The sequence below is a fragment of the Anoplopoma fimbria genome, chromosome 14, assembly GCF_027596085.1.
Source record: "Anoplopoma fimbria isolate UVic2021 breed Golden Eagle Sablefish chromosome 14, Afim_UVic_2022, whole genome shotgun sequence".
Classification (NCBI taxonomy): Eukaryota; Metazoa; Chordata; class Actinopteri; order Perciformes; family Anoplopomatidae; genus Anoplopoma; species Anoplopoma fimbria.
In genome coordinates this window covers 2,180,688-2,198,375 of record NC_072462.1, presented here as the reverse complement: position 1 = coordinate 2,198,375, position 17,688 = coordinate 2,180,688, and the positions used below count along the sequence as shown (strand labels likewise).

The following is a 17,688-nucleotide window of genomic DNA, read 5'->3' as shown; positions in this document are numbered from 1 at the left end:
TGCCTTCAAAAACCTTAAAGTAATACAAGTGTGTATCACCAAAATGTAACAGTACTTATTGATCACTAATGATGTTCCTGCTGCATTAATGTGTATGTTGCATGTTAACTCCTTTATATCCTGTTTTAGTTTAATCCACATCAATGCATCATATTCTATAAGATCATCAGATGTTCCTGTGAGAACCTCCTATCTCTAAAAACAACAAACATTTCCAGCTGATCCAAGAGGCTTTTTAAAGAGTTTATTTATCTGAAGAAGTAGGAGGATTCTATCAACACATGAAGGAAACACTTCATCCTTCAGTTTATCACAAACATTCAACATCAACACATCTGGAGATACGAGGTTTTACCTGAACAGGAAGGGGATGAAAAAACTGTCATCTGAGAAGAAACTAAAGCTGACAGACAAATGTAGTAAAAAGTACAATATTTACCTCTGAGATGTAGTGGAGTAAAAAGTACAATATTTTTGTGTTTTTTTTATTGTTCATTCATTGAATGAGAGCGTAGCGTACTTCGTCACATTTCCCTCAGTGTGGATGATCAATGAGTCAGGCTTTGGTTGGCGGTTGTCCTCTGTAGGTGACTATTTGGTGCAGTAATACTGAAGTAACACTGTGATAGCTTTGTGTTTTATCCAGTATTTTACAACGGCCCCAAACACAGCTCAGACATTCATAATTAAGGACCACTACTCTGTTTTTGAAGTACAGTATTTGTCTCCCAAATGTAGTGGAGAAGAAGTAAAGCTGGATAAAATGACAATAGCCAAGTTAAATACAAACACATTACATTTCTACTAAAGACCAGTAGTACACTTTTCACCGATCTAAATTGAGAATGAAAAGCATTTAGCAGCAAAAAGATTTCAACTCTTCAGCTGCAGTGAAACTAAAATATCGTTTATAATCCATAAATACGTGAGCTAGTCTCTCTTTTTCATCCATGGCCGGAGCTTCAGGGCTGCAGACCAGTAACTTATCAACCCTGGATCTGAGCGATAAGTCCGTGTTCCTCACATTTCTGCAGGCCTTCGTCAACTTTAAGTTCTTCTGCAGTGACAGATTGAACAGAGAGAATAGACGTGACATAACCACAGCCTGCTGTCTGGTGAAGTTAATTTTGGCACCCAGCTGTCCTGTTGAGGCAGAACTGAAGTGTCTCTGTTTGTGCCCGTCTGCATTCTTTAGCTTTTACAAACCGTTCAGAAGGAGTTGTGGTGACAGCTTTAAGGGGGCTTCAGCTAACAACTATGTCAATATTTGTATATTGTTTTCTCAATTAAAAGGTTAATTGTTGTGCCCTAAAAGTGCTAGAAAACGCAGAAAAATGGTTATTACAATAAGCCAAAACCCAAGTCCTTGTCTTCAAATTACTTGATTTGACCTAGTCCCAAAGTTTACCAGTTTTGGTTTTACTTGATATATGACTTTAACAATGAATTGATCATCCAAAGAATTTTCTTAACTTGAGCAAGCATCTGATTGGAGCATATTTTGCTTCATATGCTCAGTAAATATTTTACATGTTTTAATTAATTTAACTTATTTCATTACATTTAATTAAATTGTATTTGTATTTTTATTTTTATTAAATTAAATTATAATAAATTTTATTTTATTTTACTTTATTTCATTTTATTTTATTGTCTTTGTCAACAATATGTGTGTTTATGCTGGGATCATTGTTGTTTATTTGACCATATGTGTATGTTGATTTTCTGATTTCTTCTGTTTTGTTTTAAAAAAATCAAAGAAAGTGGGGAAAGAAAAGATCAGCTAATCTCTGTATTCACTAACCTCCTAGATTCACGTGGTAATAAACACAGTATTATTGCCCTTTGCATTCCCACTTCTATGTATGATGATTTCAAGTCTAAAATGTACTCTCACCCTCATTAATGTGATAATGTCCTCTTGTGTTTCCCCAGATTACCTTGATAATGGCAACAATAAAATGGCGATACAGCAGGCCGATAAACTGCTGAAGAAACACAAGGACCTGCACTGTGCCAAGGTGGGTGACTAAGGGGCAAATTCTCCCCAGAAGTGTTGAGTCGTGTTTTTTTCTGCTGACGGCGAACGTCTATATGGATCTGAAAAACATATAGATTCCTTTTTTGTAACCTTTGCATATAAAACAGTTCCTACTGCATTCATTTAGCCTGTGAAATCGTTGGATATTTGTAAAAAACGAATAGATGAAGCTTTATTCTGTTTTGTCTTCCTATATTGACAGCCCTAGTTTGATGGTGTGTATATTGTCATATGGTCTTACTCTGTTGTTTGTGTCCTTCCAATGTTCAGGTCCTAAAGGCTATTGGCCTTCAGAGGACAGGGAAGCAGGATGAAGCTTTCACTTTGGCCCAGGAAGTGGCCACTCTAGAGCCCACCGATGACAACTCGCTACAGGCTCTGACTATTCTGTACAGGGAGATGCATCGTCGTGAGTACACACACACACACACACACACACACACACACACACACACACACACACACACACACACACACACACACAGCCAACACACACACACACACACACACACACACACACAACGACTGGTAATAAATACTACCATAGAGACTGCATGTTGAATATAGTAATCTCTTTTTAAATCACTTCTTAAAACCCATTTTTACAGACTGGCTTTTATGTGATGTCGTGGATTTAATGTTTCGTTTTATTATTGGCTTTACTAACTTGTTTTATTTTACTATACTATTTTATTTATTTTATTAAATGTATTTATTCTATTTAATTTATTTATTCTAACTCTTTATTTTATTTTACTATATTTTATTTTCATTTATTTATTTCTATTTCTTTTTATTTCTTTTATTTCTTCTATTTCTTCTAACTCTAACTGATTTTATTGTTTCATCTATTGTACTGTTTTATCTTTATCAGGGTTTAAGTCTTAAACTCTCAGTCTCTTGTTGAGCTTTTTTTGTTTTATTGCCTTGCTTTTGCTGCCTTGTCTGTCAAAGCACTTTGTAAACTCTGTATTTAAATGTGCTATATATACATAAAGTTATTATTATAATTATAACACGGTGCCGGTTGTTCACAGCGGAGTTGGTCACCAAGCTGTACGAAGCGGCGGTGAAGAAGGTTCCCCTCAGCGAGGAGTACCACTCTCACCTCTTCATGGCGTACGCCCGCGTTGGGGAGTACAAGAAGATGCAGCAGGTGAGGAGAGGCTCACGTCCACGCTCTGCACATAAACATGCAGGCACACACGGGACTAACTAGCTGTGGCTTTTGTGCTCCGTTTGGTAATTTAAAAAAAAAAAAAAAAAAAAGAAAAGAAAAAAAAAGATGGACATGTAATCAGAATAATGAAGAGGATGTTGATGACTCCATCTTGGCCCTTTGCAGGCAGGAATGGCCTTGTATAAAATCGTCCCCAAGAATCCATATTACTTCTGGTCTGTCATGAGTCTGGTGATGCAGGTATGGGTTGACTTTTTTTAACGTTCACATTCCATATTTAATGTCAGTATATTCTTGAATAAATAAGGCGTGCTGTTTGTCTTTTAGGCCATCTCAGCACAAGATGAAAAACTGGCCCAGACCATGTTCCTGCCTCTGGCTGAACGCATGGTGGAGAAAATGGTGAAGGAGGAGAAGATTGAGGCAGAAGCAGAGGTAAGTGTCTGAAGGATTATTCTTTGAGATTTAAGGAATAGTTCATCCAAAAAACAATTCAACCCTCTGAACCCATAGACAATTTAGGGTGTTTTTCCTCATGTCATATTCAGAAAGATAGTGGAATATAAGTGTGCATGTAAATAAAGTCACTTTTGGGGTTGATTGACTCTAAAAGACTGTTGTAACAGCGGTACATTCTCCATTCAAAAATACTATCTTATGCTATCAAAACACAAATGTTTTTACTTAAAAAATAATACGATATCCACCTTTTTCTTGTGTAATTTCCAGGGGAAAAAAGCTTCCTATGTTCAAGTTAATTCAGATATTTGTTCCAGAATTTCTGATAGTGTTTACAGCTGTTTCTGCCTTGTTTTAATGTGACTTTAGGTACAGCTGTATTATATGATCCTGGAACGCTTGGGGAAGTGTGTAGAGGCTCTGGATGTGATCAGGGGTCCACTTGGGGGTAGGTGATCATGTGTTTCTGTAATTGAATGATAGATATCTTTTATTTATATGAATGATTTCACATTCGGATGCAAGTTACTACAAGGAACTTTCAACTGGTTTTGAAACGGTACCAATTTCATACCTATGCCTCTATAAAACCTGCAAAAGAGTCAAAAAGCTAGAACGTGGAGTTTTAGGAATCTCCTTTAACTCAGACTCAAGCTCGGCTTTGGCAGTAACCTGGGTCTGGAGCTAACCGCTCGCTTCCTGGAACCAGACACTGACAAAACACTGCTGGAGACACTACCACTTATGTCCACAGGGGCCGCCAAAATCAACAGAAAAAAAGTTCCTCGTAGAAACTTTAATCAACATCTGTGTAAATATGCTGCTGTTAGCCAGCTGGCAGGTTTTCAGCCACAGTTCTTTTGGCAAGGTGTCTTAAATTCGAAGAAATTAGAACAATAGAATGAGCAAGATAGTACACAAATCATGCAGAGCAACAGATACCAGTAAAACACTGATGTACTTATATTATAACTTCCAATGTTCAGTATTTGAAGCAAAGCAATGTGAAGCAGAAAGAACAGAAATGAGGAAAGCTGTTAATAACCACATTTTGCACACAGCAGAAAGACAAAAATTCCAAATGGTTATGTCACATATTAAACACAATTCAAATATATCCTCACATTTTAAATATATATATATATATATATATATATACATATATATGCATCCTCCCACAGAGAAGCTGACCAGCGAGCTGCAGAGCAGAGAATCAAAGTGCATGATGCTCTACCGGAGACTACAACGCTGGCCGGAGTGCAACTCGCTGGCTCACAAGCTGCTGCTCAAAAAGTGAGTATAGACTGTTTTTAAAATGAGACTTCTGTGAACATGAGAGAAGAACTCCAGACGAGACAAAGCTGTGTGTGTTTCATTTCTAGTCCTGACGACTGGCAGTTCTATCCCTCCTACTTTGACTCTCTCTTCCATCTGATCGATCAGTCGTGGAGTCCTCCTGAAGAAGGAGAACAGTGAGTACAAAATGGTTTATATCTTTTTTCTGTGTGTGGTAGTTTACATTTAGTTATGGAAGACCTCTGACCAAGACAAGTGTTTTTATTGTCCAAAATATAAATCCAACAGGTATGATGTTACTGGTGAAACATTGGTATTATTCATAAAATAAATAATGAAAACCTGTAGTACGATATGTATCATAATACAGGGGTTATAAATCAATATATTGCAATACTATAAGCAAGGCAGTATATTGCCCTAACCCTGTCACAACATAATTTTGCTCTTCTGCTCAAAAACGTATAAACTACAAAAGTAAAGTTTATTAGAAATTATTTTATTACTGTTGTTGTTGATAAATATAAGAAAGCAAAAAGTCACTGATGAATATTTCATTTTCATGTATTCATTCATCCTTTTACCACCTTTCCTTTTATTTCCATCTTTACAATGAAAGATTGATTGATTTCAAAATGCTACTACATATATAAGACAATGACATGTTTTTTCAGATGATCAATCTATTATCTTCTAGCCATGGATAAGGAGATTAATAAAACCTAAAAGCTGCTGTGTGTCAGCTGTTATTTTTTTAAGACAAACAATCTATCGTCTGTTTTAAACGCTGATAACAAAAATGTATCTGCAATAATTAAAAATCAGCCGATTAAATTGTCTTCGGTGTCTTTGAATCGCTGCAGTTCTGTTCTGTTGTTTACTTCTAAACGTAATAGGGCAGCAACAGAAGAGAGATTATAACCAGCTAAATATAATAATAAATAATAATAATAATAATAATAATAATAATAATAGAAATACATCTCCAGCATTGATCTGTGTTTCTGTCTGTCTGTGTCTGTCTCCAGCTGCTCGGAGGGCCCGGTGCATCACACTGTGGCCGAGGTGATGAGCTTCGTGGAGGAGAGAATTAAAGGGGAGGACGGCAAAGACTCGCGCTCACTCAGAGGACCCTATTTAGCTCGGCTTGAATTAATTCACAGACTGAGAGAAAGGGGCTGCCCTGAAGAGAAACTGTTAGGTAAACAACACACGGACTGTCACAACGGTTTCTTTTTGCCCTGTTCTTGAGTTCAACCCCCCCCCCCCCCCCCCTTTGCCTGGTGCTTTAGCCTTTTTGTATGTGGCTTTAAACAGGTGAACCTTTAGAGCTAATGGTGCAGTTCTTTGGGAAGTTTGGAGACAAACCCTGCTGCATCACCGACCTAAAAATATACCTCCACCTGCTCTCTCCTGATCAACACGTGCAGGTGAGTTACAGCAGCATTGTTGGATTGTGAATCAAAGGATCCGGCTGTGAAAACACCTTTTTTATCCTCACCTTTTATTTGTTATTTGTTTTGTTTGTAGTTCATTAACCGTGTGAGTGAAGCGGTGCCTCTGGGCGAGCAGGGAGAGGAAGGATTCGCGTTTCCAGAGGATACCAAAGCGCTGCAGAGGCATCTGTGTGTGTGCCAGCTGAGCAGAGCTCTCGGGCTGCACCACGCTCTGGACCCGGACGGGAAACTGCGGCTCATCGTGGAGCTCAAAGCTCACTATCGGCACGGACTCAAGTTTGGTAAGAGCGTCACTTTTATCCCCTCTTAAGGGTTTTTGGCGTTAACGTTTGTTCGGATTAATCAGATTGTACACGGAGCGAGGAGGCGAGAAATCACCCAAAAACCAGCGACGACAAAGTAAATGTTTCCCCTGTTCATCAGCACGCTTGTTCTGGTTTGATTCATCATCATGGCGGTGAATCAGTGACGCTGTTTTCTTTCATCATTCATCTTTCACACGTTGTTTTTACCGCATGTGGAGAACCGCGTAGTAATTATCCTGACGACAGAAAGCAGTCAACGTGTCGCTCTTTGTGATTTACTTGTTGTTTCAATGGATGTTAGATAAGAAGTGTTCAGAGGTGGAGAGGAAGACGAGATGGTGACAATCTGCATTTCTGCTTCATTATGTTCACTGCGTCCTCTTTTTCTTGTTTAACCAGCCTCTCATCTTTCTTACAGAATGAATGAATGAAAAGCCTTTTATATAGCTACATGTAAACACCGAAAGAGAGCAGTGGGGATTATGTAACGTTTTGTAGTCCCACAGATAGTTGGCCTAGCACTGCTTCCCTCCACAAAAAGCCAACGGGATTCTTCCTTTTCATTTTGGATTATTACAAAAAATAATCTCTCTGACTTCACGTCTCCACCACTCAAACACAGGAGGACTAGTGTTCTAGTGAGGACGTTTACTCATCTCATTCAGACAGTTTTTTAAAAATATGTTAAAGCTTCTAAATTCAACAGAGGGGTTTTTACTGACCTATTTTATATGAGAGGACTAAACGTTAACCTCTCTTCAGCTTGTTTTAGACACAGACCTTATTAGACAGCTAACCAAAAGCACATTAAGAAAACACATTCAATTAAAGATGAGGGAGCAGGAGGTGTAAAATGCTGACTCATTTCTGTTTTTTAGGACTCATTCTTGCAGCACTCATTAAAAAAAAATCCCCCTCCCTTCTTCTAATATTGACACTACAGGCAATCATTGCTCGATAATGCAGCACACAAGTTGCTGCAGCTTCAAAGCTTGTGTGTGAATGTTCATAATAATAATAATAATCAATCCTTTATTAGTCCCACAATGGGGAAATTATTTCTCTGCATTTAACCCATCCCGGAGGAGCAGTGGGCTGCAATGAAGCGCTGTAAACTCTTCCCCAAAAATGATTATTAAACTATCAGAAAATACGTGTGCAGAACAAACGTTATGAATGGGAGGAACTAAACGTAGAGCCCTGTTTTCCTTCTCAAAATGAAACTTCAGTCCCTGAGTTTCTGTAAAGAGGCTGTAAGAGTGACTACAGATCAGACAAAGCTTGAACTCCTCTTAGCAGCTGGAATCATAAGTTTTCACATGTGTGGAAATGTTTGTTCCTGTTGCATGAGCTTGTTTCCGTAGCGACACATTTGCATATATGGAAATTACATGACAGCATCAGCACTTTACTTGGATTTTTAAACCTCATTCAAAACACCAATTTATGAATCTCAGATGTCGTCTGGCAGTTTGTTTTCGGGTTAAAACTTCAGCTAAGTTTGCGCTAGGTGTTTCAGATGTTGTCGTTTGTGGTAGGATTACGTGAGCCTCAACCTTTACATGAATGAACTGTAAAATATATGAAACAAGATTCAGATAGTGTTTTTTTGATGTCAAGCTGCATGTCAACATGGAGACAAGCAGTTAAAGTTCTTTATTGTCACATCACAACAATCACAGGGAAGTGGAAAGTCTTAGATCTCAAGCTCACTCAGTTAAATATGTATAAAAAGAAAGAACGTGAGTAAAAATGAGAATCAAAGACGGAAAATAGTGCAGAAGTTAAAGGAATAAAAGATAACTATGAAAAATACCAACAAAAAAGCCCCCAAATAAAACAAGAAATGGTTTGGCGTCATCTTTATCTCTAAATCTGATTTTAATGAACGGGTTTTTAATATTTATGTGTAAACTTGAACTATCAGAATCATATTTTAACAACATGGGAATCAAACTTCAGTTCTGTTCGAGTACTGATGAACCTTTTCAATCATTGCTGCTACAGACGCGTCTTAAATATCAAGAGTTCTCATTGAAGTTAATTTAACACTTTTATATACTTTTATTGGCAAAGTACTTTTACTTCATGTACAACTGTTTTATGTGGAGGGACAATTAAACACTGATGCATTTTAGAAGCTAGGTTTATTTTTTTAGATCTGAAAATGTTTGCTGTCTGCACACACACTCTGGTATCATATTGGATCAGTTTTGTATGACTGTTGTCCTGTGAAGAGTTTTGTCTGACTCGTTGATTTCTGTGTCGAACAGGAATGGACGCTCTGAAGACGGAACTCCAGTTTTCTGATATGTATTGTCTCATGGCAGCTCACGTTTACATCGACTTATGGAAGGAGACGGGTGAGTTTTCCTCCCTCTTCTCTCAGATCTTTTCCTCTCGCGTCGGTGGCGTCTGCGTCTCTAAACATGTTGTTGTTGTTGTTGTTGCTGCAGGAGACGAGAACATGGTGTGGCGGTGTCTGGGCGTCCTCCAGGAGGGTCTGGCTCTCAGTCCCTCCAACGCTCAGTTCAAGCTGCTGCTGCTGCTCGTCTACTGTCACCTGGGAGCCTTTGAGCCCGTGGTGGACCTTTACTCCAGCCTGGACGCCAAGCATGTTCAGCACGACACCATAGGGTCGGTGCAAATACACGGTTTACGTTTTAAAATCTGTGACGGGATTTATCAAGAATCTCAGAAAATATGAGAATTACACGAGTAAAGCTTCCCACACTGGCTTTCATTAATATTTGTAGACGTGGGTAAATGCATATAATGTAGGTGACGAAACTATTTTGTTATTCATGAAAAAGTGAAAAAATGATATTTACCAGCAAACAATTTGCGTTAAGGCTGCAGGCCTGTGCTATTAACCCTCTGAACCCCAAAAACCCGGCGGTGGAATTGAAAAGCTTTCTTTTTTCCCCACAGTTGCCAAAGCTAAACCGTTTGTCACAGCAAGAAGACGTAAAAAACATAATTATCATCAGATTTTCATCTTTCCGACTGTCCTTGAACACATCATGTACGACAAACGCTTCCGTCAGAAGAAGCAGCCAAATAGACGCTTATAATTGTGATATTTCATCAAAAACATTTTATTCTACATGTCTCCTTTATAATCTTTCCCCGAATAAACCTTTAGTTCTAAAACGATTCTGTAAAAATCATTAAATTCTGAGCTTCTTAGTGCAACTATGAAGCCATGAAATGATTCATCTGAGACCATCTGTTATGACAAAAATTCTGTGAAGCCTCAATTTTTTTCCCCTCCAACATTAGTAACACATGGAAACATGTTGGATGAGGAAAAATGACCAAAACTCATTTGATTTCCTTCTGAGATGTTTGATAAATACTTATAACAGTAAGAAATGAGAGATTAAAATATCTTATTTTCTTTTTAAATATCCAGGTTTCTGCTAACGCGCTATGCTGAGTCATTGGGTCAGTTTGCTGCAGCCTCCCAGTCCTGTAACTTCTCCCTCAGGTTTTTCCACTCGAACCAGAAAGATGTAAGTCCGTCCCACTCCATCTTTAAATCTTTACTGAACATTTAACCTTTTAAATGAAACCCTAATGTGTCTCAACCTTCCCTCTTTCCTCCCCACCAGACCTCAGAGTACATCATCCAGGCGTACAAGTACGGAGCATTCGAGAAAATCCCAGAGTTCATTGCTCTCAGGAACAGGTTGAACCAATCGTTGCATTTTGCCCAGGTCCGCACCGAGAGGATGCTGCTGGACCTTTTCCTCGAGGCCGATATGTGAGGACACACTCTGAACATTAAGCTCTCCGTTAAAGACACCTCTGCCGTCGTTGTTTACATGTTGTCTTCTTTCGTTTGTTTGTCTTCCAGCGTGTTGAGTCTGGAGGAGAGTGTGAAGGCCATGTCTTTGTGTCCAGAGGAGGACGACATCCCCTGGGACAACATGAGGGACAACAGAGACCTCACTGTTTTTACCAGCTGGGACCCGAAAGACAGGTTGGTCACCAGCTTCATGATGGTTTTACAGAAAGGAGGAGCAGGTGAACGCTGCCGGGCCCTTGTATCCAAAGTGTCGGCCCCAGATTTAAATCATTTATCGTCTGTCAGTGGAATCAAATCGTAAAACAAAGTCTGTGTATAACTGGATGTATTTATTTTATTTCCAGCTATAAGTATTTCTCTAGAATTTCACTTGAAACTGTTTATTTTCATTTTGCACTAATATTCTTAATAAAAGGAGAATATATTTAGTACTTTTAATCCGTCAGATATCTAATTCACAGAATAGTAATGTGGTTATTTAAGAATAGACTATTTATTTATTTTACTGAACAGAAAACATGCTCTACTCTGCTATACATCATTTTCTTGATATTAAATGACCGTCCATATCGCTAAGCCCTAGTCTTTTTTAATAAACACACATTTTAGTCTTTTCTTTTTGTTATTAACTTTTTTTATTTTTCTCCTCACAAGAGTAACGGAAAACATATACAGAAAAAATACACAACAATTTGTCTGCAACCCCCCCTCCTGGCGGAAAACCAATAGACATTACTATTGATCAAAATGTAGAATAAAATAATAATAATTTGGTAGCCTGTCAAATTTTTGCAGCGTCAATGTTTTGTTTTTCTGCCAGATAAATTCATGAACATTATAATACATTTTTGAACATTTTTTTTATTTTATTTCAAAGTTCGCTTTTATTTTATTTTAATCCTGTTATGTGGTGGAATAAACGTCCTCAACAACTCATTCATCACATTTCTTATCTACGAGATGTGCCTCTTCCGTCCACAGAGCGTTAACCGAGGAGCATCGACAACGTTCTCTGGAGGAGGAGTCCGTCTGGCTGAGGTTGCGCTCTCTAACGCTCCGCCTCCTCGCCGCTCTGGCCTCGCTGGGACACACGCCGTCGCAGCAGAACTCTGAGATGTCCAACCAGAACGGAGTCGGAGAGAAGACCTCGGTCCTCAGCAGTCTGCTCTCACAGCTGCAGCAGACTCTGCAGACGGCCGCTCAGATAGCAGAGAAACGCACACAGGTATGTTTAACAAGCAAACTGATTCACTTCATACATAAATACAAAATAATATCAAGAGAAGATAAAGGAGAAAACCGAAAAGATTCACTGGGAATCGGCCATTTATTTATAATCAGAAAAAACAACCTTCCCTTAAAAGGTTTGTTACTATTATTAGATGCTAGATAATCTTTATAATTTCTTTATCCACAAACTTCTGGACCCAAAGCCACAATTAAAGATGATTTCTGCACAATAATAATGAGAGTAAATTGGCTGAAACATCCCTCCATCCTTCCTATGTCTCTCTTAAAAACTTTGGAGCAAATTTTCATTCCAAACTTAAGTAGATATGTGTTTTATTTAAAGATATAATACGTGACTTTTGTGCATTTAAATGTCTGAGTTGTGTACTCTCATTATCCCAAATGTTTCCAACAATTTTCAAACAGAGAAATCTGCGATTTTAATCAAGGTAACGGTGCGTTTCATTTGGTCACCTGTCAGTGGCCTCATTTGCTTTGTGCTTTTTAGTTTAGTTAATTTGCACAATTTAAAAATACACAAACATTACAGAGATTAATAAAACCACAGTGAAGGAAGAGGAAGAAAACCCACTGGGCTTATTTGTAGCCTAAACCGAAATGTTCCTAATTCTAAATGTCATCAAAAACCAAAAAGCTAATATACATAAGATATGACTACGCATATTGATGACGGATGAATGCGTTAGCGTTTTGCTCGTCTGCCAGAATCCGTAATAAACTGACTTTCTGTCCAGTTTTAAGTCACATTTGTTCGATTTTTGTGGTTTTTAACTGGATGAAGGATTTTTGTGGTCAGACGTCTGGATCTTATGTGACCACAGAAACAAGCTAAGCTAACGCTAGCCTCAGCTTGTCTTACAGCCCCTCTTGGACGTCCTGTGTCTTTATTCAGTGTTTAAATCAGTGGGTCTGTTTGTTTGGAGAGAAGAAGACATCTGTGATTAATAATCTCCTGAATCATGAACAAGAAAACAACAACTCCCATGATGCCACACATCACCAAACTATGTCTTTTGTCGTTCTGATTGACAGAAAATAAACACATAAGTTGTGTGTTTAACATTCTGAAAATCACCTGAACATCTTTGCAGTGCATTTGTGTGACAAACTGTGGAGTTCATTGCTGTAAAACAAATGTTTTTGTGGCCCTGCAGTATCCATTCCTGGGCCCCCCCTCCACCCGCCTGGTCTCGGCTCTGTCCAGTGGGAGCTGTCAGTGCCAGGCTGCAGCCCTGCAGCTGTCTGTCCACCTACAGGAGCTGGAGACCGCCGGACTCGGTGAGAAGAGATGTCATTAACGGGAAGCAGATGGATTCGTTCCTCATGCTTTTCCACTCACCGCTGTTTCTTTCTTCTCAGATGAGTCGGCAGAGCTTCAAACCCAGATCTGTAACGGCTTCAAATCATTAGTAGTTCAACTTCAAGGTGAGAAATCTCTTAACTCGGTAAAACTGAAGAAGTTTATTCTGTGTCTGTTACGCTTCATGTTCCGTTTCTTTTGTTTCTCACACAGAAATACTGAATAAATGCAAAGGGGATTTATTGGAAATGAAAGAGGGCAAATTAAAAACCGAGCCCTCCTTATTAGAAAACCTAATCTTCTTTGTTGAGGTGAGAAATCTCTGCTTCCACATGATTTCCTACCAACTGAATGCTTTATCTGATGTGTCTTAAGTGACATGATGTTATTCTGCACAGACGGCGTGCATAGTGTTGTGGATGGCTAGTCAGTGTGCCAAGATCCTCCGACCACTTAAGACGAGTCTACAGAAGAAGAAGAAGAAGAAAAAGGATTCAAACACAGCTCTGGTACGGCTCCTCCTCTTTAACCCTCCTCTCAAACATCCATCCAGCAGTATTCTAGAGTTTTCCTGATCACTGATGGTTTGTGTCTCTTGCAGCCGTTGGTGGTTTGTGGGTTCCAGGAGCTGACGGGGGGCTTACAGGACCTGCTTACCCAGGCTTTGGAGTTTATAAAGGGGCAGGAGATGGGCATCACGGCCCTTCAACTGGCCGGGTTAAGCTTGGAAGGACACACACAGGTGAGTGTGCAGACCAGGCGGCAACCTTTTTGAAAAGTGTCTCAAAGCTGCATTCTCTCTCCTGTCCACCAGGGGGCGACTCCTCTGGTTGTATAGAAGTCTATGAGAAAATGACTCTACTTCTCTCTTGATTTATTCCCTCAGTAAACATTGTAAACATGAGTTTATGGTCTCAATCTCTAGTTTCAAGTCTTCTTCAATACAGCATGATGTTCATTTAGTAAATGATGCTCCATTTAGAGTCAAACAGACCATAAAGCAGGGGATGCTTTAGGGCGGGGCTACACACTGATTGACAGGTCCACACCAGACACGTATATGGTGTCTCTACGTCACTCCTCCTCAGTCCATATATGGTCACTTCCTGTTCATTGGCTGCAAAATCCAAGATGGCGACGGCCGATTTTTTTTCAAGGACATGAAATGCAGTACTTTTAAACATTATTTTGATGTAAGTATTATTATGTAATATTTAATGTCATGTCCATGTTTTACTTCCTGTTTTTTCAGGACGAAGAGTCGTTCACGAAGGCTGCTATGGACAAGGTGCAGAGCAGTTACCTGCGCTCACTACAGGAGGTGGGAGATCTGCTCAAGAAGAGAGCGGAAACTATAAAGAGCCTCAAGATCTGAATATAGCATCCCACCGCCCCAATAAAGAGGACTCTACCCCCCATCAGCCCCCCCACACACCGCCGTCTGTCAGCCCACCAGCTAACTATGAGTCCTACAACCCAAAAACACAGTCGTCACTCACCTCCTTCATCTCCTGCATATTTCTCAACTCAGCGTTTGTGAGCTCCCAATCTGGATTTTTCTGTTCTTGTCTTTCACCTCGACACACACACACACACACACACACACACACACACACACACACACACACACACACACACACACACACACACACACACACACACAGTCTCACACACACCAACCTCGGGAACATTTGCAACTCTTCTAGCACACAAGCTTGTAAGTAAACATGACTTTATACAGCAATTATAAGTGAAAATGTGGAATAAAGACATGCTCCTTTTAAAGAAAAACAAAAGAAAAAAAAAAAAAAACAACCTAGAGCAAAATTAAGAAAATATGAATAAGCAGTTTTAGATGAAGTAATCTAATAAATTATTGTACATAGCAAAGAGCAACTACCACAAGTTAGATGAGAATATAAGACACAATAAACCACTATTCTGCTGGTTTGTCTGTTTAGTTTCCTCTTTTTATTCCTCACTTTGTTTTAGTTTTTTCTGGTGAGAACAATCAAAGTAACACACACACACACACACACACACACACACACAGGGACTGTTAACACTAAGGAGGAAAGTTATTTCAATGTGCTGCTCTTCCAGCCGTTTCTGTCTGAAGAGCGATCAGGCACACCTCATGGACACCTGCAGACTGAAGTTTCACCGTTCAATCTTTTCTTCTTCTTTATTTTTATTTTGTGTTTCTTGTGTGTCTCCACCTCTGTAGTTGCAGTATTATAAAGAGCAGTAGTGGGATGAGTTAAAGGACGTTTTTTTTCTTTTTTTAAAGTCTGAATTGTCCGCCGCTATTGTTTCTTTTACTTTTTTCTTTTTTTATACCAGTAGAAGTGCTTGTAAACACGTCGACTGTGGAACCGGGTCGTTCCAGCACAAAAACACACAAGAAATCAAGCTCATTTTAGGCCTGGGCTGATTCATAATTATTTAAGAGAACATGTGGGATTATCTAAACATGAATGTGCACCCTGTTTGTTTCTTTTACTCAAATCAGCCACCATATGTTACTGCAGTCATTGAAGATCCTTGGAGCAAAATGCATCATTATGCAAAGATAAAATCCATTTTTTGTTGTTACAAAATTACAAATACAAGTGCAGAAATGTATTTAATCTGCTAGTATGCATGATTTGGCACACAGTATGTGTTCTGGTTCTGATTAGACAAGAATATAGAGAAGAATTTTTTGGACTTTGACCCCAACTATGGAAGCCCTGAGAGGCAAGTGAGAAAAAACAAATTCTGGTGGTGAATTTTCTAAGTCTGATCTATACTGTTTCCTCTCCTGTTTTCTTACTTAAAGTTGCAATCCTTCAGATTTAAGTCCTTTTTTTAATTATTATTTCTATTTGAGTGGATGATTTGTAAAGAAATAAAACCGACACGGCTGTTTGTTTTCTCAGCGTTTTAGACGTAAAATATGAACGGCTCCTTACATATTTTTTTTTTTCCCGCGATTATCTCCAGACACCCTGATCAAAATACTGCAAATAGATAAATATTGCAATACTTTCGTAATTAGTGTTGCCTCCTTCCAAGATAGATAGTGATCCAAAATAGGTCTTTTCTTTAAAGAAAAACTTCCATTTGCCACTTAAAGAAAAGGTAAAGAGAGACGTTTTGCCAGGATGATTAAGCGTTTGTTGTTGTAGTACTCATTTCGGCCACAAGAGGCTGAAGTGCACCACTTTGTTTTCTAAATATGACTTAAAGCATTCATGTTTTTTTCCAGGTATCTGTAACTTGTGTTTAGAGTTTGTGAAGAAAACTTCAATACTTTTAATCATATTTAGAACAACAGGAAGTGGTGCACTTCAGCCTCCTCTGGCCAAAAGGAGTACTACAACAACAAACAAAAAGAAACTGCCAAAACGTTTAATTTCACCTGTTTCACAGATGACATAAATAATCTGTTCTTAAGTCATAAACACAGAAGAGAAAACAAGATCAGAGTTAAAAAAGCAGATTTTATTTCTCACTTCCCTCTCTGGGCTTCCGTACAGATCCGACAAGATGCAGCTCTGTAGAATATTAAATTCTGGGATTTCCTTTTTCACAGACAAAACATTGGACCTAATGTGTAAATATAAAGTTGAGGCAGCAGAACGGTGTGAAAGGATATTAAGTTTGTTTTAAAAAAAAAAAAAAAAAAAAAAAAGTCAGCTGCAGTAGATGAAGAGATCTGTCCTGTGTTCATGTTTTTCTCATTCCTGTTTAAAACACCAACATCCCCCCAGAAAAGAAAGTTTAATGAACCAAAAACAATTTCATCAGCTTCAGCATCTTTTCAGCAAAATCATCTTCTATTGTTATTAATAAATAAATGAGAGACAAAGACAGACATTGTTTACAAATATCACCAGGAGCACTGATGGACGGCTGCAGGTAGTGTGCAGTTCTTTTTGTTTAGTTTTACTATTATTTTAAGAATTTGGCAGAGCAATGTAAGAAATGTGACTGAATCCTCTCCTTCCTGTTTGTCTTGTATTTGAATACAAATCAAATGCACATCTGCTAATAAATAAATGCCTTTTTCTTTGAACACTCGAGCCCCGCCGTCTGTCTGAGCGGCTGCAGAGAAGATGTTTGAGATCCGATCACATGATGCTGTTGTTGTTGCTGTTTAGGGTTCAGAATCATGGTTGACAATCTGGAGTGTCATCTCACCACCCTCTTTTGTTAGAAAATTGGAAAACAGAAACACTGGAATGTCAAAGCTTTTTTTAAATAAAATAAAAAAAGTAAATGTGAGGATTTGGTTGTTAACCTGTCTTTTTTTCTTTATTTTGCTTTAAAAGTTTTAGCGCTGCAACTATCAGTGTACAGACATAAATATTAACCAGCTATTCTGATGATTTATTAATTGTTTTTGTCATTTCTAACATTCACTTGTAGCTGCTTGAATGTTAAGATTTGTCTTAGTGGAACAAAACAATTTGAAGAAGTCACCTTTGCAATATTCTTGGGCAAATTTAACAGTTTTCTTACATGTTTTAGACAAAAATGATTTATTGAGACAATTAACAGTAGATTAATCAATTATCTTGGTTAAAAAAACAACTAGTGTCCT

General features: G+C 38.5%; 1 protein-coding gene across 1 annotated transcript in view; it reads left to right on the top strand.

Moving 5' to 3' along the window:
- The window catches only part of naa25 (N-alpha-acetyltransferase 25, NatB auxiliary subunit), a 19,026-nt gene extending 1,664 nt beyond the window's left edge, over positions 1–17,362 (top strand). Inside the window, exons 2-24 of the mRNA XM_054612306.1 lie at positions 1,936–2,021; positions 2,312–2,450; positions 3,079–3,197; positions 3,387–3,461; positions 3,549–3,656; positions 4,050–4,128; positions 4,862–4,973; positions 5,063–5,152; positions 6,005–6,177; positions 6,294–6,406; positions 6,507–6,714; positions 9,012–9,101; positions 9,195–9,375; positions 10,154–10,253; positions 10,353–10,504; positions 10,598–10,723; positions 11,531–11,774; positions 12,955–13,078; positions 13,160–13,225; positions 13,314–13,411; positions 13,499–13,609; positions 13,702–13,842; positions 14,353–17,362. Of these exons, the coding sequence (XP_054468281.1) occupies positions 1,936–2,021; positions 2,312–2,450; positions 3,079–3,197; positions 3,387–3,461; positions 3,549–3,656; positions 4,050–4,128; positions 4,862–4,973; positions 5,063–5,152; positions 6,005–6,177; positions 6,294–6,406; positions 6,507–6,714; positions 9,012–9,101; positions 9,195–9,375; positions 10,154–10,253; positions 10,353–10,504; positions 10,598–10,723; positions 11,531–11,774; positions 12,955–13,078; positions 13,160–13,225; positions 13,314–13,411; positions 13,499–13,609; positions 13,702–13,842; positions 14,353–14,475 (2,858 nt within the window). The 3' untranslated portion in view covers positions 14,476–17,362. The remainder of the gene's footprint in view (positions 1–1,935; positions 2,022–2,311; positions 2,451–3,078; positions 3,198–3,386; positions 3,462–3,548; positions 3,657–4,049; positions 4,129–4,861; positions 4,974–5,062; positions 5,153–6,004; positions 6,178–6,293; positions 6,407–6,506; positions 6,715–9,011; positions 9,102–9,194; positions 9,376–10,153; positions 10,254–10,352; positions 10,505–10,597; positions 10,724–11,530; positions 11,775–12,954; positions 13,079–13,159; positions 13,226–13,313; positions 13,412–13,498; positions 13,610–13,701; positions 13,843–14,352) is intronic.
- Positions 17,363–17,688: the final 326 nt, after the last annotated feature.